The 23,362-nt window shown below is 37.5% G+C and overlaps 3 protein-coding genes across 3 annotated transcripts; 1 reads left to right on the forward strand and 2 right to left on the reverse strand.

Annotated features, from left to right (window-relative positions):
- The first annotated feature begins 4,949 nt into the window (after positions 1-4,949).
- LOC111595561 (general odorant-binding protein 57c-like) lies at positions 4,950-5,526 on the forward strand. Its single transcript, XM_023309358.2, has 2 exons — positions 4,950-5,085; positions 5,139-5,526. The coding sequence occupies exons 1-2, from the start codon at positions 5,029-5,031 to the stop codon at positions 5,514-5,516; spliced, it is 435 nt and encodes a 144-aa protein (XP_023165126.2). The 5' UTR covers positions 4,950-5,028; the 3' UTR covers positions 5,517-5,526.
- Positions 5,527-6,625: 1,099 nt separating this feature from the next.
- LOC111595528 (general odorant-binding protein 57c-like) lies at positions 6,626-7,245 on the reverse strand. The gene is made up of 2 exons (XM_023309310.2): positions 7,126-7,245; positions 6,626-7,067 (listed from the first exon to the last, which is right to left on the reverse strand). Exons 1-2 carry the CDS (start codon positions 7,189-7,191, stop codon positions 6,723-6,725), a joined length of 411 nt encoding a protein of 136 aa, XP_023165078.2. The 5' UTR covers positions 7,192-7,245; the 3' UTR covers positions 6,626-6,722.
- Positions 7,246-8,200: 955 nt separating this feature from the next.
- Positions 8,201-8,710, reverse strand: LOC111595431 (general odorant-binding protein 57c-like). The gene is made up of 2 exons (XM_023309154.2): positions 8,611-8,710; positions 8,201-8,548 (listed from the first exon to the last, which is right to left on the reverse strand). The coding sequence occupies exons 1-2, from the start codon at positions 8,674-8,676 to the stop codon at positions 8,201-8,203; spliced, it is 414 nt and encodes a 137-aa protein (XP_023164922.1). The 5' UTR covers positions 8,677-8,710.
- Between the last annotated feature and the right edge of the window lie 14,652 nt (positions 8,711-23,362).

The following is a 23,362-nucleotide window of genomic DNA, read 5'->3' on the forward strand; positions in this document are numbered from 1 at the left end:
TTAAATGCATTTAAATGTGTTTTCATCATAATTATGCATATGCAAACATGACTCGACCAATTCGCCCAAGCTGGCTGCTTTAATGGCTTATAATTATGTTGCAAGCAATTATTGTCAATGGCACACAGAATGCCGGCCGCCAGGGCGAATGCCAACGCGCGCCAGCACAAATGCAACGAAAAATTATTTAATTAATAAGTAAAAAGCAAATGGATAAATCCACAGCCCGTTTGATGTGTGTTCGAAGGGAGAAAAACAAATTTGGCAACAGTAGCAGTAGCAGCAGCAGAAGCAGTAGCAGTAGCAGCTGCTGTGCTGTTTTGCTTTTGAACATAAAATTCAATCGCTAAATTATGCAAATATGCCGCAACTGCGACAATCTGTGATGGCGACCCAATATGCACAACGTTACGTATACGCAACGCGGCTGTTACTGAGGCCGAGGCCGAGGCCGCGGCCCAGTCCTTTCCACAAACACGGACACGCATGAGCATGTGTGAAGAGTGTGTACTCGAGTATGTATCTGAATGTGTGTGAGCAAAGAGGTCGACGTGGCGCGACGTTGAGTTCATCGATGATGATTTTACTGCAATTCCGTTGCCTAGTTTTTGGAGGCAGCAAAAACAGAAACCAGAGAAGAAAAAATAAAACATCGACAACTGTCAGAGACCAACCAACGTGGTCTATGGTTGCGACCTCTCTGTCTTCTTTTGTATGCCGGCGGCTGCGTCTTTGCCGCCTTTTGCGGTTTTTTCCTCTGTGTGTCTTTGCCACCTTTGCGTGTCGTTTAGTTGCATGGCCATGGATCGGCAACCGGATCAGGTTTGCGGAATGGTTTGCAATTTTATTTCGTCGACGTGACAAACGCAATCAGCGTCAGTCGCATGTGTAAAAATGTGTTCGATTTCATGCGTGTGTGAGTGTATGAATGTGTGGCTCTCTGTGCGTGTGTGTCTGTGTGTGTCTCTGTTTGTGTGTGCTATTTGATGGCATTCAACAGCAGAGAGACAACTAGAGCCAGGAAACTGGAAACGCAGTCAAAAGAAATTTGTATAGCAATATCTATGCTAAAATGTGGAAAGCGAGATTTTCAAAAATAGTTTCAAAGCTCAGTTTTCATTTAAAGCACAAAAATACTTTCACTTTCTGCATGAATCTTTAACCATGATAACATAAAAAACTTTTTGTATCACCTTATCTATTGTAAGTCAGATATATATACACAAAAAATATTTCCTAATTATTTAAATGGAAAAAATATGTTTTTAATGATCCAAAAATTATGTTTAAATTCAAATTTAAATTAAGTTATCATCATAAATTTATTCTGAAATGTTTTCAAAATTTATTATTCTAGTTCTGGACTTCATGTAGAACATGCCAAGGGCCCATTAAATGTAATTAAAGCAATAAATTTTAACAGCTGTAAATATTTTAGAAAATTAGCCCACATAAAAATAAATTAAAGCTTAAACAAATATATTTATTGCTAATATTATAATTGTAAAACAATTGTTAAGATATATAATTGTATTATAATAAAATACCTTCAATGATGTTTACTAGATATCTAGATATGTATTCAATGAAGTTGATAGAAAATGTCGAATAATAAATAAAGTAAAATATTTACTTAAATCATAATCGAAATTATGATTTATATTATTAAAACATAAAACAAAATTAAATTACCACATTCAAAAATATTTAGAAAAAAATTGAAAATATATTTAATTTCTATAAAAAAATCGTTTTCATCTGTATAGGTTTATTTCTATACACAAAAAACAAAACTCGAATAAAAATATATTTTCAATGCAACGTGAAAAGTGCTTCACAATATTCCAGCACTTTGTACTATGAATGCAAGCTGTGCATGTGTAAGTAAGTAAGTATGTAAGTGTGTGTGTGTAAGAATATGGCATTGAATAATCTGCCGTTTGGAATGAAATGTTTGCCAATTGGCATTGAGGGTGTAAGTGCAGAATGAAAATTCTATATTTATTTATTAAATTGTCGACTGCAAATTATGTATGCAATTTAAACGAAATTATTCATGTGCAAAGATTTTTCAAATATTTATGGCCTGTATATGTATCCCAGTGCCAGCATACTTGCGGTCGAATTTCGAAATTTCTGTTTGCTAGTTCACAGAAAAAAATTTTAGGTTTAATTAAATCTATGCAATTGCATGACTATAATTTTCATATTTCATATTACACTCTGTGACAATTTTCTTGTTGGGTCTAACGCCTTCTGAATCACGTTTTTTGTTGTTTCTTGTTTTTTGTTTTATGTATTTTGGCTTTCAGGATTTTTCATAAATGCTGCATGAACCGAACTTCCTGTTTCCGGCGGGCGCATTTTCCCTCTCGTGTCCGTGCTGCTAGTGAGAACAAACGGAAATAAAGATATTTGGGTGGCCAGACTGTAAGTTGAACTTTGATGTTTTGGCAGTGGGGCAGAGGCGGAAGAGGACGAACTTGAGCTTTGAGTGTTTTTGCCAAGAAATGTCAATTTCATGCTTTGAACGATATAAAGAGCAGAGCATTTATTATATTTACAAGCTTTATAGTGTTTTAATTACACAATATGTTAAATAGTTTCTGATTGGAATTGGAATTTCGGAGATTTTAATGTTAATTAATTTAAATTAATTTTATTTTTACAAACAAACCATTCAAAATATGCCATCATAAATGGAATTTCAGCTTGAAAGCTGAACCATCTATTGACCTAGTTTGTTTTAGTTTATTTAACTATATTGAATATAAAACAAATACATTGAATCAATCGTTAGCTGAACCATAATCTCAGGCACTTTGTCAAGTGGCATTCAATTGACATTCTCTCAGCTTCCACCTTTCTTTTGTATCATGACACAGCCAGAGAAGATCGGGCACTCGCTTTATATCTATCGACATTATGCAAATGTTAGCCCAAACATGTATGGATAGTGTAGTCGTGGGTTAACACCTGTCTGCCTGGTTGCCTGGTTGCCTGGCTGCACCTGCTTCAGCTGTCTTTGCTGTTGTCGCTGCCATTGGTACTCAATGTATTTTCCGTGTGGCAAATTCAATTATCCGCGCTTCCATTAACTGTCACCTCAGCACTGCAATTTTTCACACAACTTAAATATTTATAAGGTTTATTAATGCGCATGTGGGTAGCGTCGAGCAGTTGCAGCCAAAAAAGAAAACAATTATAATTATTTATTATGGCAAGAAGTGAGACGGTTTTTGCAAGCCTTCGCTTTGTCTGCTGCATGTGTGTGAAAAAGAGAGTGTATGTGGGTGTGTGCGTGTAACATATGCACACTCATACACACACCAGTTGCAAACGAAAGCGAAACGAAACTGTCGCGGGAATAGCAATAAATCATTTATGCAGCAGCCTTGCACTTACACACACCCTCTCACAACACACACACGCCCAGATACGCACGCACATGTGTACAAAATGGCATAAATCAACTTACACACCCACACCCACACCCACACTAGTGCACACAGAGACGCACACCAAACAGGGACGTGCCCGCAGTCATATGCAGAACTTGCGCGAGTTTCCCAAAGAAAATGCAGCAGAAAAATTGCAAACTTACGCGCTTCGCTTCGTCGCCTCGTCGCCTCGTCATCTGCAGCCAGCGCTGTCTATCCTCCTTCCTCCTGGCGCCACTTACCTTTGCTTTTGAGTGCATGTCAGTGCCTCATGTGTCTCTTGATAAGCACACTCGAAGCTGCAGCATCAGCAACAGCAGCAGCAGCCGAGCTGCAACTGTGGCGTAAGCAAAGGCGCTTGTTCAATTCGGCTGCGAGGACACTGTTCAAAAAGTCTTTTTCTTCTGCTCCCTTTTTTTTGAGACATGCCAAGCACTTTATTGACAGTTACTGAAGTGTGTAGAGCAGCGAATGTTTTTCTGGTTGAATTTAATTTCTCGTTTGTGAAGCAAGCCGTAATTCAATGCAACTTGAATTTGTAGCTACTTACACAATATAATAATATAATTGTATTGAATTTAATTTATTTAATACAATTATGTGAGCTTATGTTAAATTGTACATTAATTAATGCTGTCAAGTAATATAAATATTTTGTATATAAAATTTAATTAGATTTTAGCTAATAGATAAAATTAAAAATTCTTAGAAATTTAATATTAAAAAATAATTTTTAAAAATAATAACAATTATTCAAACAATATATTATTTTAATTAATTTATATAAAAATATTAATAAAAAAATAGAAAATTAATTTTCATATATCGATATATATATATATATATATATATATATATATATATATATATATATATATATATATATATATATATATATATATATATATATATATATATATATATATATATATATATATATATATATATATATATATATAGATATATATTTTTTATATATTATTATATATATATATTTTATATATATATTAAAATATTAAATATTATTAAATTGGTAATATTTTTAATCAAACCAAAATATAGAAGATTATTATTAATCCTTACATTTTTTTTAATGAATTATAATTTCGTTTCTTTATATAAATATTTTAAATACAAATAACATTTTGTATACAAAAGAAAAATTAAATGTATAAAATAGTATCATCTGCTACGAAATGCATTGAAAGTGGTACTCTTATTGTTATATAAAGGGAATTATTTGTATTATGTGAAATTTTTTGCTTATCTATTAATTTAGAGCTGGTTCTATATAAACACCATTGTTAGACTATCGGGTTTCCTAAATATGAATATATATAGATAACAATTAGTTTTTTAATTAAGTTGTTTACTTAAACATATATAAAGTTGTATAACTTTTGTTTTATTTAGTTGAATAAAAGAAGTTGAAATAATTGCGATTGGCAGCAGCAAATGCAAGTATAAAAGCCAATAAAAAGTTTCCATCAATAGTCGACCGTTGTCATCTGAATCAAACAGACTGAAAGCTAAAAAACTGTCGAAAGTATTTCTTTCAGTTAACAAATTAAAGAAGCTGTTATCTAAAATGTTTTATTATATTAAAACTCTAATATTTCTAACATTTCTCCTGGCTTTTGTGCAAGTAAGTAGTTCCAAACATAAAAAGGGATTTTCGCTTTATGATTGTCCTTATAGAGCTTGAGTGTACCCATAGACGTTGAAGACAAATGCCTGGCTGAAAATAACAGTACCAGATTGAGTTTATATGATCAAATAAGTCGAGCAAAAAGTGACGGACACTTGGAAAATATCGAAATGAAATATATGTGTTATGTGCACTGCGCGGCAGCCGAGATGAACATTTTGGACAGTAACGATCAACTGGACATTGAGTTGTTCCAGAAGATTGAGCACTTGCAGGAGGAAAATGTTGCAGTTATCGAGGAGTGCAATCGAGTGATTAGCTTGGTCACAGATAGGTGTATTTATGCCTTTCAAATATTGATATGTTATATCAATAACATTCGGTCAATAAACTATATTAATATTGCGCCGGGCTTTCCGCAGAAGTAAACACCTTAAATTGCCATCGATTGTGTAAATAAATTGATTTTGCTTTATTTTCTATTAATTCACGTAGTTTTTGTGCATTCTAAAGATAATAAATTTAATTGTGGCTGCTTAAAAAAATACTGTCAAATGCTATAAATTAATAAGCTGGCCACATTTGGCTGATTTGCATAATTAAATGAAATTGGTCTGCGTACCATGGGGCGTATGAATCAAATTAATTGCATTGGCGTGCCGATTTAATTGATTTGCGATAACTATATACACATAGTAATCAGCTCTAACTGTGCTAATGTGCATGTATATATATATATATATATATATATATATATATATATATATATATATATATATATATATATATATATATATATATATATATATATATATATATATATATATATATTCAGTTATATTTGTGTCATAAAATAATAATAGATGATTGCTGATAGCAGCCGAAGGCCTTTTTGCATCAAATGTATTACGTTCATTGGTCTTCTGTTGTTGTTGCTGTTGCTGCTGCTGTTGCTGCAGTTGTTGTTTGCCGTGTGCCAGGAAAAAACATTTTGCTTTTCACAATGCAATTCCGTTACAGTTTTACGCTGTTTTTCTTTATGCCAGCAGTGCATGCAACGGAAGTTGTCACGATGCATTGTTGCTGCTGTTGTTGTTATGTGAAAAGAAAAGGCGCACAGCTGCAGCAGCTGCAACACCCACACACTTGACTGGCTCCGGTTTTGCCTCTGGCTGCTATTGTTAGCCCGGCTTTCGATTGTCATTTCAACTTTACGCGCTTTGCATACATGTGTCGTATGAGTAACGCAGCCGCGACTGCCACGTTTCTCGTGCCATGTCAACATGCAAAACAACAACGAGGCGGAAACACATTGTGAATGCTACACGACTTCTCTATGCAGCACCCCCAAAGCACGATGAGGTGTGGCCGATGCCTGTTTCTTTGGTCGTCGCCGCCCGCTGCAACTGGTTACGGGAATGGAGCAATTATTATTTCGTAAATCGACGGAAGTTGTATAAAAACACAACAGCGAAAACTCAACAGCCAGAAGCCATCAAAGAGCAACAAGATGATAATTGGAGCATGCGAGCACCGTGCGGAATATTAAATATATTTATATACAAATCTTTATTTTCAGCAAGCACAGCGGCGAGATATAATCTGCTTAGCTGTGTACAGAAAACTCATTAGATCTAGTGGTTGAGATTCTCCAATAAGCACATTGTGATATTGAAAGCATAATCACAGAAGTCTTCACTTCCGTCGTGGATTTGCTTGCATTGCTCGAAGACATCGCGATCGTTCGGAGTGAGCTTCTCAAATTTCTCTACCAGCTTTACGTCCACATATCCGTTGGCATCCAGAATGTCCATTTCCGTGGCCATGCAGTGCAAATAACACTTGTATTTCTTATCAATGCTGTCCATATCTATATCCGAGCTGTTTTGGCTTATCAATGCTTCATACTCATCTACATCGATGTCGTTGTCCGCCAAACACTTATCGACCATCTCATCCATTTCCTCCTCAGGAATACACTGTGAAATATACATGAGTTAAATATTTGTTGTGTATATAATAATAAATAATTTTCACCTGTACGAAAACAAGTAGAAGGGCAAGCAAAATTGCAGGTAGTGCATTTTTCGTGCTATCAAACATTGTTTTCAATTGGGATTTTATTTCGTTACTGAAACCGAGCGAACTGTAGCTATTTGAATTTCGCAGTGAGTTATATAGCTGTTTATTTAATGCATTTATAATGTTTCATATATTGAAAAAGTTTTCTTATCATGCACGTAATCAACACGCTCTTGTTAGTTATATATATCCATATAGATCATATGTATATAGCGCATCTGCATTTACCAGTTAATTCATGGAATTGTTGCAATCGCATGTATAATTCGGGTTTCAATTGAGCAGTAGTCATTAAAAAATTATCAAAATATAAATAGCAATTGTATATTAAAATAATTTAGAAAATTGCAGTTATGCGCAATATACAATATTGATGAATTAAATAAGCTTTTTCTACTCTAAAATTGTGAAATTTATTACGTTTTTTGCTTAGCAATCAAGATTAGTTCCTCAAAATGGTCAACTTGGTGATCCTCTAAGCTGTGAAAAATATATTAACTTGCTGTTTTAATATGTTAGAGCGACGCTGGCTTAGTCTCTGGCTAAGTCTCTGGCTTAGGCATCATTTATAATAATTAAATATGTTAAAGAGATTTTTTCTATATATAAGAACCTATACGAAAAATCTCGATAGATCATAAAATATAATATTAAAGAAACAAAACAATTATTTAAATGATTTGTAGTTTATTTTAGTATTTAAAGAATTCATGTATAAATATATACATTGCAATATAAAATATATGCAATAGTGACCTTTTATTTGCAACCTTTATTTGAACGCTTTTTTCAATATTTTTAAAAAAATATTTTCTGAAATGATATGTCACTATTTTCTTTTATTTTATGACGAATGAAATGAAGTGTGATGGAAAAAATATAGGATTATGAATATAGGATTATGATTGAATGTAAATGAAGTGTTGAGCTATTAAACAGTTTATTGATAAAATTTTTGATTGCTGAAGCTCAACATTTGCTTTTACAAGATTAACTATGTAACATAATTAATTGAGTCTTACAACAGAGCCTAATCATCCAAATTTTTTATTAAACAAGTCAACATGTTGAAGGCATAGTCGCATGCATCTTCGTCTCCATCGTGCATATTCTTGCACTCCTCGAGGGCATCGCGCACTTTGTCACTTACTTTCTCAAATTCATTCACCAAATCTATATCAACGTATCCATCAGAATCTAAGATGTTTACTTCCGTAGCCAAGCAATGCAAATAGCACTTGTACTTCTGGTCAATGTTATCGCGATCTATTTCAGAGCTATTTTGGTTTATGATTTCCTCAAACTCAGCTCTGTCGATTTTATTGTCAGCCAAGCATTTAGTAACGAATTGCTCAAACTCTTCGTCATTTAGAGCGCTCTGTTAAATGAGTATAATTTGATCAGTCAAACTAAAATTGAGTAATTTTGTATTATTGTTACTTGTACGAGAACAATTAGAAAAGCGAGGAGTATTGCCGGCAATCCAATCTTCGTGCGATTAAACATTATTTTAATTTCGATTTTATTCCGTCACTGAAACTAAGCAGACTGCAGAGCTATGAGTGATCACGGCGGTTATATCGCTGCTAGTCAAAAATACTTTTTATATTGTTTGAATAATTAAAAAAAGCTAGCTTCTATGACTTGTGATTAGCATGCGCATTTCATTTTTATTTTATTTGTATATTTACAGAGTTTTAATCACTTAGCCATAGTATATTTGAGTCATGGAAGTTTTGAACTTGCGTGTTTAATTAGGCGTTGAAATACATAGAAATTTATTAAAAATGATCACAGTTATTATTATGATAATTGCTTAACTCGTATGCCTGCTTCAACAACTTATTAAACTAGTTTTCTGTTGCTTTATTTGCTGTTAACTGCTTTGCGAGGTGAGTTCATTGCCATTCGGTACTTTTATTATATTTGAGCTGTCAATCTCTACGGTTGTAGCAGTATTTGTGATAGTTTGATGTGGCATTTCCTGATCGAAAATTCTCAGACAGTCACAGGTAGGCAGCCTGCAGCTCGACTTAGTTTGACTGCCCAAAAGTTTGTTGATAATTTATAATTTTTTTATTAAAGCTTACACATTCAACTTACATTTCCAAATGCAAGCCTGGCACACAATAATAACATAGGAGAAAAACAACAACAGTTCGAAGAGCACGCGCCAAAAACTCACGTAAATTTCATTTTATACGCAGTGAAATTCGCATAACATTTCCTGTCAACATATTTTGCCACACTTTGCTGCAAAAATGAAGCGACAATGCAGCAGTAGCAGTCAGGCCATTATGCCGCACACTCACTCACACTATCACACACAAGCTCACGGACAAACTCACATACACGTATAGAGCGACAAATTGGTCTGACAGCATCGGATGGGGCATTTCTAACTATGCGACCTCAACACCAACAAACGCACCCCTCTCGCTGCTCTCACCCCTACCCTGCCCCGTGCAGCACTTTCCAGCAAAACGAAACTCGCTACAACAAATGAAAATTCCAAGAATATTCGCATTCGCAGTGAGTTTTGGCTTTTGCGGCTGCCAGTCGCTGTTTACTTGGCTTCCCCGGTTATTTACGGCCTGAAAATTTTTTGCCTTCCTATTTGGTTTCTATATGGCATTTGTTTTTCTTTCTTTTGCTGTTCATTGTTTGGCTGGTTGCCAAAAGGGAAATATGTGTTGTGAAAATTGCACATTTTTATAGCCATCCCTAGGTGCTAAACTATGGGTATCTCTTCACGCCTCTCCCTGCCATGCCCACAGGCACTGGCATTGACACTTCTCCTCCACCCACGACCCTTTTAATTGCGCTAATTTTTTTCAACCTATCAATTTTTGATTTGTAATGAAAATAACAGAATTTCCATACAAAGCATTTTGTCATAATTTGATTATGGATCCTCGTTTTGGCCATGCCGCTGGCTAATTAGGCCTGTGAAGCTGCAACGTGTACGGCTCGTTTGGTTCGATGCATAATTTATTTTCACAGCAATGCCGCAAAATTGGCGGATATTTTGTAGCAGTGTCAACAAAATAGTGAACTGGATTAAGCCGAAACTGGAATGCGCTCTACAATTTTCGTTTATTGATATGTAGAAATTAATATCAGGCTAAATGAAAAGATATTAGAGGGGAACAAGAGGATAGAGACTGAACCCAGAGCAGTTCAACTTCCAATATCAAATACTATAGTAAAAAGTTGAACATTTTCTTAAATATTAAATACAATAAAATTTGGTTGTATTTTGAGCCATTTTAAGTATTGACCCAAAGGAAAGTTTATTGATTCGATTCAAAACATGCTTGAAATAGCCATGAATAATTTTTTGCACGTCAAGTGACAAATAAATAAACTCAATGTGAAATGATTTCATTTAAAAGTAAAACTTAAATTGTAAGAAAAACTAAAATTGAATTAAAATAAAGCTGATTGCTTGCATTTTGAGAATGCATTGAATGCAAAACAAATCAAATGCAAAGTCAAATGCTTCGATTTATTACGACAGTGGCTGCTAGAAGTAAATTGATACTGTTAAGCAAAACTGAAACATATGTTGCCAGTGAGTAAGAACAATTTATATAAAGCCCCCATTGAAAGTTCATCCACATACCTGTTACAATACACACCCAAACACACACGCACACACACGCACACCCACAAGCAGATGCATATTTGCTCCATTGCTTTGCAAAGCTTGAACTCATATTTCATAGATTATAATATCGTGGGGAGTGGGAAAGTTTTGCAGTCAGTTTCTTGAAGGTTAAGCAACACAAACAATGTGGCCTCCTGACATCTCTTGCCATTTATTAAACATGTCAGGCAAGTGGGAGGCGGGTGCTGTAACCGTAGCTGGGGCTTTTCAAGCAGCTTGTCGCTTGGGCGCCACCTATGCGATTTTCCACTCTATGCAGCACTAAGAAAAAATGAAGAGCAGGAAGAAGAAGAAGAGACTTGCGCTATGCACAGAATAAAAGTAATGTGTAAAACTTTGGATGCTTTGCGTAATAAAAATAAATAGCACGCGAGTTAGGCATGCATGGCACGTATTTTGCATGCACTTTGATGCCACACCCACAGCCGCACAACAAAACGCCCACAAAATATGCATACATTGTTGGCACGTGCATGCATACAAAGGAATTTCAAAGGACATTTCGGGACATGTGTAAGGGCTGCAGAGAGAGAGAAACAGACAGAGAGAGAGGGAGAGAGAGCGAGAGACTCTGAGTGAGAGTTTGCTTAGCAATGGCTGCAATGCAGCCAGCCTTAAAGTCAGCCAGACAGGGAAACTGAGACTAATTAATTGCCAAAATGCCGATTGTCGAGCAGCCAGACACTCGGAATTGTATCTGAACAATGGATTCTCGAGTCACTTAGCAGCTTGCATGGACCAATTAGTGTAGTGTCGGCTGCCGGCAACACAATGCCAAGCGATCAGATGCCAAGTGCGTTAAAATACTTAGCTGTGCGAGCAACATTTGTTGTTCATCAAAATAAGCAGTTGGTAACGCAGCAGCTCTGCATTTCCATAACGGCGTGAGGCTGGCGCAGAAGGACGCTTTTGCTTTGAGTCCGAAGTAATTGCAAAATTTTTAATTAAATGTCAAGTGTTGGTCGCTTCTTTAAGCGCTCATAACTGCCAATGGGCACGCGGCTGTGCTTTAAGTTCTGGGCGTGGGCAAATGGTCAGCACTTCAGTGGGCTCTGAGCTGACAGCTAGCTGACCAGCTCACCAGCTGACCAGCTGAGTTGCTTGGGGCCAAGCCGGGACAGCACTGGCCGGTAGCGGGTGCAAGACCCGAGCTAAGAGCCATGTCCGGTACGGACTTTGGTCATTTTTAACTTTCTGTGCGATTTGTACGCCTGGCTGCATTTTGTGACAATTTTTCGCTTAGTTTTAAAACTTCTAATAAGGGTATCTTGGCAGCATCGCTTTGTATATATATCAATAGATTTAATTCTAATTTAAATATAGTTAAATATTTAATTTAATTTTTAATAGAATTTATTAATATAATTAATACAGAGTTCTTTTAAATTTCTAGTTTATTTTTTAATTGTGTGCATATTTTTTACTTAATGAAAAACTATTATATTGATATTGTTGTATTTTATAAAAGTTTTGACAAGCTGAACAAGAGCATACCCGCTTCTCTCTTCTTTAGTTAACTTCTTCTATGCGCTCTATTATATTTCGGCTTGCAGCTATAAGGCTTAAATTTTCAGCTAAGCGCTCGTGAGTGAAGTGTTTTAGTTTTGTTTGCCTTTAAGTACCCTATATTGTTTGAAATGCTCAAGTGGGGTATATGGAAGCTGTGAGCTGTTCATGCAAGTAAAAAATGCCGATCAAGCAGAGCTTTTAAGTATTGATATATGGCTAAGTTAATCTTTGTTCTCAATGGCTAACTTAGGTAAATAAAGAAATCTTTGTTCTTATAGGGTTTTAACTATAGCTTATCAATAAAGTATAAAGTATATTTTATTATGGTATTACTACTTAGAGAACTTTAGATATATCTATTTTCCCTAGATTTATGAGTATTTCTGTATTCTTATGTAAGTCAGCATGAATTTTTCCGATATCGATTGAGACAAAAGTCTGAGTATGCAGGACCTCAGATGCATACAATAGAATATATATAAAATATATTACCATCAAATCCAATATATTATTATCAAGTCAAATTGGCCATGTAGCGTATCTCTTAGTCTGGCACTCTTTTTAAGGTCCATTGCTAGTGCCTTTTATTTTTGGTCGGCGACCGGGCCGTTAACTAAAAATAAACCGAGTGTTAAACGTGGCTTACACGTTGGTCATTTTTATTGCCAGCGTGCGCCGTCAGCCGTGAATAATCGCATTAGTTGCGAAATTAAAAATTACAAAATAGAATAGATAAATCCACCCACGGCTGGGCGAAGCTAAGCCTTTTGTTGCCAAACGGAACAACTATTAACTAGCCTAGCCAGTTTAGGCACACGGCTACGCATAATTTATATTAAAAAAGTCCGTCCATGTGGAGGTGTCCAGTAGTTTGCTAAATGTAAAGATTTACTGCTAATTGAATTACTAAGAAGGGATTCTATACGGTGCTCAAATTTGTTAAGCTCCTTCCCAAGCCTAATGTCCTGGAAGCCAACTAGCTGAAGGGTGCGAGGCCAAAAGGTGTGGCAGCTGCTCCAAGTTGATGGGATTCATCTGAAATTGAGCTGATATCATATCCCCATCCAAATTTTTTACTCACGGATACTTAAACCGGTCAGCCGACCCATCAACTTAAAGCTCGTCTTATAAATTGTGCCCAGGTTGAAGAGGGCTTAGCTGGAATTTAGGTGAGCGCACGAATGATTTATCGATCAACTGATAAGTTTATAGCTTTCCAACAGATTATTGCTATTTGTTAAGAAATTCATATCTAAACTTAAATCCCTCCCTAGCATGGCCTCATTGTTTGTTTCTATTAAATTATAACTGATTTCAGAAAGTGCATGCTCAACTGTATTAGAAGCGAATGGCTTGGACGTAATTTCTTGCCATCGTGCTTCGCACAAATAATTGCATCCTTCAACACTTTGTGCGCTTTATTTGCATTGCCTACTTTCAGGCTTGGGATTAAATGCGCTCCAATTCGCTTCTTTTCGCCTGCTGCCTGCTGCCTGCTGACTGCTGCCGGCTGCCTACATTATTGAATTTCTTCAAGTCATATCTTTTATGCATCTCTCACTTTGACCGGCAAATGCAACAGACAGCTGCAATGGACACCAGCTTCTGGACACCACTCGCTGCTCTCCCAACTGCTCCTACTCGAACACATTTTTATTCTCGTCGAGCAATGGCCGGCAGCTGCTCGACTTGAGAGCAGGCGGGAAGTGGCATAGGGAGCATCGTGTAAATTTAAATCAAATCTTCAGGCATGGGGCGAGTATTGAAATGAAATCAATTTCTTTTGTGCGGCATTTGAAAGGTTTCAAATGATTTTCAATTGTTGCTGCTGCATGCCTGCCTGTTGCCTGTTGCTTGTTGACTGTTGCCTGGTGGCCAGGCATTGACAATCTGTTCAAGCGTCTTATATATCGACTTGGCCCCTTCTCATATGAAACTCATAATCCGATTTCGGTGTTAAATGATTTTTCCACGTATTGTGCGATTCAAGTGACTGTGTTGTTCAGCTCTGGCCAAGTGTGGGTCGAGCGTGCACAGTTGTGCTTAGCAGCTTCAACTTTAACCCCGACACATGGGGTTCAATAGACATTGTTGCAGCTGCTGTGTGTCCCTTAAATTCCTGTACTTAACCCTTTTGACTGCACTTGCAGGCGAGACGACTCATTACTTGAGTGCTTAACTGGGCGTCTGTTGTTGTTGCTGCTGCTGCTGCCTTTTGTGGCAATTTTGAGTGTGCACTAGAGTTTTTAACTAAAACAACAGCAGGCCAAAGTCATCGCCGTTCTCATCATCATCATCATCATCATCCGCCTTCTCAGTTGTATCGCAGCAGGTGCAGCTTGCCGCCTCGTTTTGTTTGTTGCAAAGTGCGCGCCAAGCGTCATTGATGCTGACGTTGATGTCGTCCTCTCGTCTCTGTCGTCGGCATCTCCTTCATTCCTATAGTAGTCGTCAAGCTGCCACTTGTCACATGGCAACAGTTTAGTTTTCTAACCACTTGCAGCCAGTCGACGACACACACACATACACACACAGCTCAGCACACACACTTGAGTGCGAGTGCGCCTCAAGTTGCACTTTTACATACAGCAACGGAAATCAACGCTGTGTAAAAAGTGCCCCCAGTCGCCGGCAAATGAATAGAGATGCGAGGGCAACTGAAGATCGGGTAGGCGACGTTTATGTAGTTAAGTCGTAGACGCCAGAAAGACAAGGTAGCACTGACTGTCACAAGGTTTGCTAAAGTGTTCTAAGCTTTCATGTTAAAATATATGAAAAAAATATAAATGAAAAAGATTTCAATTTTATGAACATTCTCAACGAAGTTTGCTTACATTTTTTAAATAATTATTAAATATTTTAAGTGAAAGTCCACTCATGCAGGCTTTTAATCATATTTATACAACAAAAATTAAAATAAAATAAATTTAAATAATTCTAGATATTCAAATCAAAATATTCATTATTTCACTCATTTAATTTAATAAACAAAATCGTTTTAACCATTTTCAAAATAAGTTTCACGCTTGAATGTGAACGAGTCAAGGCATTCCACATTTGAATTAAATAAATAAATTTTTTTTGTTTTCTTAAGTAAGTTGTAATCCTCTAAGCTGGCATTTACAGGGTATGTTTCGTCGCACATTGCTAAGCGAGTTGTCGCTGTCATTGTTGTTGTTGTTGTTGATATTGTTGTCCTGGTTGCTGTTCTGGTTGTTTAAGTACATTGCTTAGCTTGTTTTTTCCTCTTCCCCTTAGCATGTGCATGTCAAAAGGTCATTGGTTGGGTAAACGGCCCAACGGTTGATATAGCACATTGACTGCGGCCAGACTTTCTTCATTTGGGAACTTAGTCAATTTGAAAGTAGGCAGACCACAAGCTCTTCAAAATTCGGCACACTTTTCAAGTACGCCCCCAGGCAGCTTCAATTAGTTTGCTCAGCCTGCTGCATGACTTTGTGCAGCTTGCACTTATTTCTTCGGCCACTGTAGTCTCCTCGCCCCTTAGTCTGCTGGCCACTTAGTTGCTCAGCACATCTCCCGCTCCCTGCTGGCATTTGTATGCATTCCAAATATTTGTGTTGTCCTTGTTGTTGCTTTTTGTTGTTCTGGCAACAGCTGCGCTCCAAAAATTGTGTAAGTAATTTAGTAAAATATTATAAAAATATAAGAAAATAAGCAACAAATTGCAAAACATTTTTGGTCACTTTGTTCTATTTGTAGATATTACTATTCTTGTTGTTGCTGCTGCTGTTCCTGCTGCTGTTGTTGTTGTTGTTGTTGGTTCGGTTGTTTTTGTTATTTCTGCTCTGTTGGTTTTGTTTGCTGCCGAACAACATTTTAAAGCATATCGGTTTGGTCTTAGCTTCTGGGCATTAGTTGTGCACTTTAACTTTCCATTGGAAATAGAAATAAGTAAAATTTAAGTGGTCGATATTATATAAAACGATTATTTGCTGAGCTTGGTTAGAAAACGATATTTGAAAGCAAGGCATGCCAAAGATTGTATACTCTTGCTTGGGATAAAAAGTAAATAAAATGTTTAATATTAAAATTGTATCTTAATTTGTTATTGGCTTCTAGTTGGTTGACTGATTAGAGTTGCTGTGGCTGTCCACGATGAATAAATATTATTTAATGTTTTTCAAGAAAGTATCTAAAGCTAGTTTCAGTTCTAATTTATGTTCTATTTTTGTTTATATAAATTGTTTGATATATATTTTTTTATATATGAAAATGTATATAAATTCATAGGCACAATTGCTGTAGATAATATGTGTTTTCGAGAGGTTTACAGCTTTAAGTTGCTAATACTGTTTTTTTGGCAATCCATTTCGAAATTCATATTTGCTTTTTGTTATCTTTAACTTAACATTTTTTAAAACATTAGAGCAACACTTGCAAATTGTTAAAATTTTTGATAAAATTATGGTTCAGTTCGTCATGAACTTACTTCATTTTATAACCTACATAGGGAAGAAGTCCAAGTTGGGTCGACATCATGTTTAGGCGTTAATGCCAAAATAAATAAAGTTTTCTATCTAAAAAATCCAGTTTTATTGATATTAAAAAATTTTTATATATTTTATTATGATTTAAACTTGTGTAACTCTATGTTAAGCAATCGAAAATTTGAAATTTTAAAAATATGGAGAGCTTCTTGTTAGTTATTACAACAACTAGCCTTGCTTGAAATGATTTCAGTTGATTTTTTTAACCTTTTAGTTAAGTATATATATTTAAAATGAAGTTTTATGAATTTTTTTAGTTTACAAAAATCTACAAAATATATCGCGAACTTTACCAAAGAAAAGCATTAGATTGAAATGCCGAAAAACCTCAGAATAAAAAGCATTTGGAATTGGCAAATTAAGATTTGCCAATAATTTGTTTAATTTTTGAAGCATCATATCAGTTGCATATATTCAAAAGTAAAATACTTAAAATGTATTTTTGGGCACAGGTTTGGCCTTAACTGTGTGTGGCTTAAGTGTGTTGTGTGGCACAATGTTTGTGTACATGTGTGCATTGTTGCATAAGTTGTAAAAATAACCTGCTGGCTGCCGCTGCCGCTGCCACTGCCACTGCCACTGCGCATGGCAAATATTTAGTTTCGATACGCTGCCTTTGGGCTAAACTCATTTAAATGCAAATTTTTAGCCAAGAAGCTCGAAGCTGGCACGCAGTCTAAGCACCAGCCAATATGAGTGTGTATGTGTGTGTGTAGCTGAGAAAATTACTTGGAGTAAGTGCATAAAATTTAATAACTACTGCCAAGTATTTAGCTAGAGTCTGAACATGGCTAAGCGATCGCACATCGTGCTAAGGCGCCGCCAAAGGGGGGCTGTAACAGCTACTCGTATGCACTTTGTAGAATTATGCATAAATACTTGATGAGAAATTGGCGAATGTTGACCCGAAACTTCAATTGCAAGGGCTGGCCAGCGGACAAGTGGCAAAGTGAGCCTTGCCTTTGGCATCAAGTGTGAAAAGAATTTTAAATGTTTGCAATTACTCAAAAGTTGGAGCCACAAACGCAGCAAGGACGACACACACCTTTTTGCTGGGCACAGATTTATGTGGCTCGGTTTTTGTGTGCGTGCGTGTGCGGGCTAAAGTTTTGGCCATCCAACAGTTGACAGAACTGCCGCAATCCCTGCCCACCAGCAGCTTTTCAAGCTAATGTCCTCAATCCGTTGGCACTTGCAACAGCCACACTGCTGCTGTTGTTGTTGTTGTCTGCTGTTGCATGACAAATGCTTTTGTTTACCCCAACATAATTCTTCTGTGATTGATGCGCTTCCCTCCTGTGCCTCACTCTGTCACGGGGTTTTTTCCTTTCGTACATGGCCAGGACTGCTGGACTATATATTTTTGTCGCCTCGCTCTATGACATTAGTAATAATTCTGTCTAGTCGGTCAAGCTCCGACTACGACCTCCTCACGTGCTGTCAACAGCCTTATCTTAAGTTCCAGAGTCTTGCCATTTGCCTTCGTCTGCCTCTGAAGTGTTTATGTTAAGGTAGGCCGCACTTAAACCCATAAAGTACCTCGGTCAGCGCCACACAAGTGTTTGGCATAATATTTTATGTGCCATAACTGCTGTAGATTTCAAGTGCTGCACTTTCAAATAGAAAACAAGTTAGTGGTAGAAAATTAGCCCACCTGTAAGCGGAATGGTATAGCGAATAAAAATTCAAATCACACCTTTAAAACTCTACTTAGCTTTAAATACTTATCATATTCGAAGAGTTTAAAGATCTAGTTAGCTATAAATGCTTAGCATAGACAGCCTGTTCTAAGGCAGCATCATCTAAGATGCATCTGTATGGAGATAAGCCAAAGCCAAAATATGCCATGCCAAAGGTAGTCCCAGATAATATTGCATTAAACAAAATGCCTTCAAGTTTTTATAGTGAAACACTCACTCATACATGCATTTTGAGCATTTGGTTACGATATCATTCGCCTTGATAAATTGAATAAGGGAGAAGAATTAATAATTGCAGTCAAAACTGTCAAAGGCGGCGCACGATGCAAAACTTTTATCAATGCAAAATGTGTGTAAGTTAATTTGGAAAAGTTTCAGTTTTTTTCCTCCGATGTGCAGGGTATTAAAAGGCAGCATAAGTTTCCGACAGTTGCTGTCAATATGTAAAAGTTTGCTTTTTGTAGGCACAGCTAGCTGAAAAGGCGGCGCAGTCCATACAAAAAGTCTTCGTTTTACCGTCAATATTGTATGGCTGTTAAAAAGTTGTACGATTTCGACGTTACACGGCAATTACAAAGCACACGCCACAAACTTAAGACTAAAGTGCAAATCAAACGAAAGGGCAGAACTTAAGAGTTGACGTCGCGTAAATTGACAGCACATTTCCGGGGCAATCTACAGCTCGAACCGAAGAGCGGCTGTGGGTGGTAGTGGATGGCTAAGCTGTTAAAACAACTGACAACCACAGAAGTAGTGCGACTTTTACTGCGCTGCTGTTTCCGCTGCAGTTGCCTGACTGCAACTTTGCGCTTCCGGCGACAGCCGCCAGTCGACGACAGTTGTTGAAAAGTCGGCAGCGGCGTATTTCTTTGGTTCCACCTTCTGTTTCAGTTCCAGCTGCAGCTCCAATTCCAGTTCTAGTTCTCATTCTCGTTCTAGCTGCTGCTGCTGTTGCTTTTGTTATTGCTCGGGTTCTTAACTGTTGTTGATGTGCATTTGGCACTTGTTGTAATTGCTGAGCTTCCCCTCGTGCAGCTAAGCTCTGGCTGCTATAAAAAGTGTAGCACAGTTTTTAGCGCCAACTGCAATGAGCTGTTAAAGTCTGTTTAACCAACTCGTTGCGAAATTTATTACGAAATTCCATTAACTTCGCTTGGACATTGCTCACAACCGCAAAACTATGCAAATAAGCTGAGAATTTATTATGTAATGCGCGCAATGCGCTGCACTTAGACGCCGCGAACAGCGCAAGGGGCATTGGTACACCATGACTCCATGAGATCAGCCTGGTCAGCGAGGGAGTCCGGGCTCTTTTTTTTGGGGGTGTGGGGAGACTGGGCCATGTTGATGCGACCGCACGTCAGCACGCCGTACTCGAAAGCCCCGGCAGCTGGCCTAGTTCTTGGCGTTCTTTGCGGCCAGCTGAAAGCTTTTTGGTGTTGGCTAAGGTGCACAATGCACCAAAAGTGTGTGCAGATGGATGTCTGAAAAAGGAGAAGCTGTTAAAAGGGGTCTGCCCAAAGCGGTTGCCAGGTAATTGGGGCTAGCAACTCAAATTGTTGTTTAATTTCCAGTTAAAATATTAGTTTTTCAATTTAAGTCCTTAAAGCGCATTGCTGAAATATTAAAACTTAAATGTGGCTAAATGGACGCAATGAAAAGGCAAACTATGCATTTCAAAATAGTTCTTTCGCTCTCCTTTCCTTTATTAAGTGTATTTTCAAGCAATGAATAACTTGGTAAGCGTTTGAGTGTGCTCTATAATATAGGTTAGAAGATTTGATCGGATATGATTTTCAAATACTGTTGGCGCATAGTTTACTAAATGCTTAAGTTTACTAAACTAATCTGGTGAAGCTACTTTATTTGTTCATTACTTGGAGTTCAAATTGAACTGTATTAATGCATTATCCACAGCAGCTGCTCAATTCAAGGGTCTGCTTTTGTCACAAAGACTCTTTTCTCACATAGATCACATAATTCAACTTGAACTCTTGTAAATATAAAAATGTATATGTCTATGCTTTACAAATATAAGGAGTATCATGTCTTAAAATAACTATCCGAATAATACTTTTTAAAATTGTAATCAAAAATCAATGTTAAGAAAAATAAGAATATAATTCTGAAAAACTATTTTCCAGGACTTTAGCAAAGCCTAACTTCTGATATATTAGATTAATATATAGTATTCAAGTTAGGCAAAAATTCAAAAAGTATAAGGATTACTTTATATTTTCGTTCACATTGATTACCATTATTTAAAATAATTTTCTTTAATTATTTCGCAAAATGTATATAAAATATCTTCCTTTTACGCCGCATTTCAGAAAGACTTAAAGCAAAATAAAATTATTTTGTTTTCAGTTAAATTGGAACGTTTTCATATACAAATCCCCAGCGATGGCTGTCCATTGTTAAATGTATGGCTTTATGAGCGGCTTTTTTTTTCTTATTCGTTAACTTGCCAATTTATGCGCACCAACAAAAACAAATAGCTTCAAAAGCAGACAGCTTTTATAGAACAAAAAAAAGTAAATAAATAAAAGGAGGAAAAAAGTAAAGAGGGCAAAATCCGGCGATTATATATTTAAAAAAATTTAAATAAAAATAAAAATTAAAACCGTCAGAGCCAGAGAATCAAGGGGCGAGTTAAACGTCTGTAAGCAGCAAGTGTCAGGGAAGCAATTGCAGCACCGATTGCACTGCCAGAGCCGGAGTCAGAGCCGGAGCAGGAGTCGGAGCCGGAGGTGGCGCTGCTCAATTTATGCATCAGCAACAACATGGACAAAAAAGTCTGCAAGCAAACATATATTTATATGTCTGCGCCCACCAGCTGTGCGTGCATGTGTGTGTGTGTGTGTGTGCGTATGTGCTTGTGTCTGACTGTCTGTGTGTGCTTGTGCATGGTGCCATGCATAAATTCGTAACTTGACCGCTTTTAAGTTGCATAAATTCTCGAATCCAAAGTGTCAACAGCACGAAATGCTGTTGTTGATTGTTGCTGCTTTTGCCGTTGTTATTGTTGTTGTAGCTGCTCAGCTGGCCATGCGTTGATGATAAGCTTTACGCGTTCGCTGCTTGATGTCGCATTGTTGTAAAATACAGCAACAACAGCCGACGACAACAACAGGAAGCGGCCATTGTGTTGGTGCAAGAAAGATGGCCGCTTTGATCCGTGTTGATATCAGGCCACTGCAACATCAACAGCAACAGCAGCCGCAGCAGCTACGAAAGAGTGTTGAAAAAATTGTGTGGATTATGCGACAAGTGCAGTGGGCAGCGTCCACAGTCTCGGGCGCCGTTCAAGGGGGCAAAGAAGCAGAGGCAAATGTCGCCCGAACTGGGTCGAACGAGGTGGCACACCGAGGCTGTCCGAGCATAGCAAAGCCCCTTCCACTTTTTTTTTAGTTAGTCTGCGTTTAGTTGTTGACTCGATGCATCGGTTGCATTGTCGGGTCACCTATGTCCATTGTCATGGCCTCTCTGACTGCCAGTCAGTCAACGAGTGCAGCTGGCCATCAGTTGAGGGCCAGTCTGTTTGCCAGTCTGTCACACAGCTCCCATTCATTTAGAGTGACTCGCCTCGTTTTTGTCGGCTGTCCCAGCCCTAAAAGTGGCCACATATGCCGGCTCTATGTAGTGTCAATGGCATTAACAAAGCCCCGAGCATTGTGAGTTCTTTTGTTTCAGCATATACATGATAAATTGTTGAGCATTTGAAAAATAATTACAAATATTGTTTCATATATAAAATAGAAAATGAATTCTATAAATGAAATCAATATAAAAAGCGATGGCAATGCACTCTCCATAGAATATTATAAAGGAACGAACTATGTACTACTTGATGCGGATTCCAGTCTGATTTGGATGGTAGCAAAAATAATGATTTGAGCTCTTCAATATGCATATTAGAGTTCAGCTGGTTGCATTGGCATAGCTCAGGTAATGCAAATGTCGATGGCAAAACAGCGTCTGTCTTTGGCGTTGGCACACAAATAAAATTAATGCCAAACGAGTGAACAATATTGTTGAAATTTTTGGCAGCGCAAGTAGAAGCAGAAGCACAAGCACAAGTATTTTAGCTGGCATTTGTTTGCCTTAGACAAAGGCCAAGTGGAATCGAAAGAGCTGCAGCTGCTTGCTTAAGCACAACGCACACAGGGAGACAGGCAGGCGCTGCATTTGGTGTGTGGTGTTTTGTCTGCACACCTGGTGGAGCTTATTTTAATTTGATACCTTCATTTATTCCTGTGCGCGCACAACTTAAACAAAAGCAACTGAAACACAACTTGAACGAGCCGTGAGCCGTGAGCTGTGAGCCGTGAGCTGTGAGCTGTGAGCTGTGCGTTGCAAGTTGTCAGCTGCGAGTGGCAAGCTGCAAGTTGTGCATCTGCATCTGCATCTGCATCTTCATTTTTATCTCGATTTGCAGGTAACTCTTCGTGCGACTCCTGGCCAACTTGTTAGAAACTTCACTTTTAAGTTGCTTAAAAAGTTGTCACAGCGCTTAAGAGCTAAGCAGCTCAGTGCCCAATTGTGAGGCAACTGCACCGACTGTGCCGCTATCAAACGGAGTAGGACGAGGCCAGCTGCAGTTGAGTGCAAATGAGTCGCTGTCCGTCGTCGGACGGACGACGGACGCCCGTCAAGTTGCTACGGCACCGAAAATATCTTCTGGCACTGACTTGCAGCTGCTTTTTATTGCCGTTGTCTTCGACTTTGCTTTTGTCTGATGTCTTGCGCCCGCTTTGCCTGGCATTTATTTATTTTTATGCTGTGTGCCTTTTTATCTCAAC

This window comes from Drosophila hydei, unplaced genomic scaffold, assembly GCF_003285905.1.
Source record: "Drosophila hydei strain 15085-1641.00,03,60 unplaced genomic scaffold, DhydRS2 tig00000060-arrow-pilon, whole genome shotgun sequence".
NCBI classification, from domain to species: Eukaryota; Metazoa; Arthropoda; class Insecta; order Diptera; family Drosophilidae; genus Drosophila; species Drosophila hydei.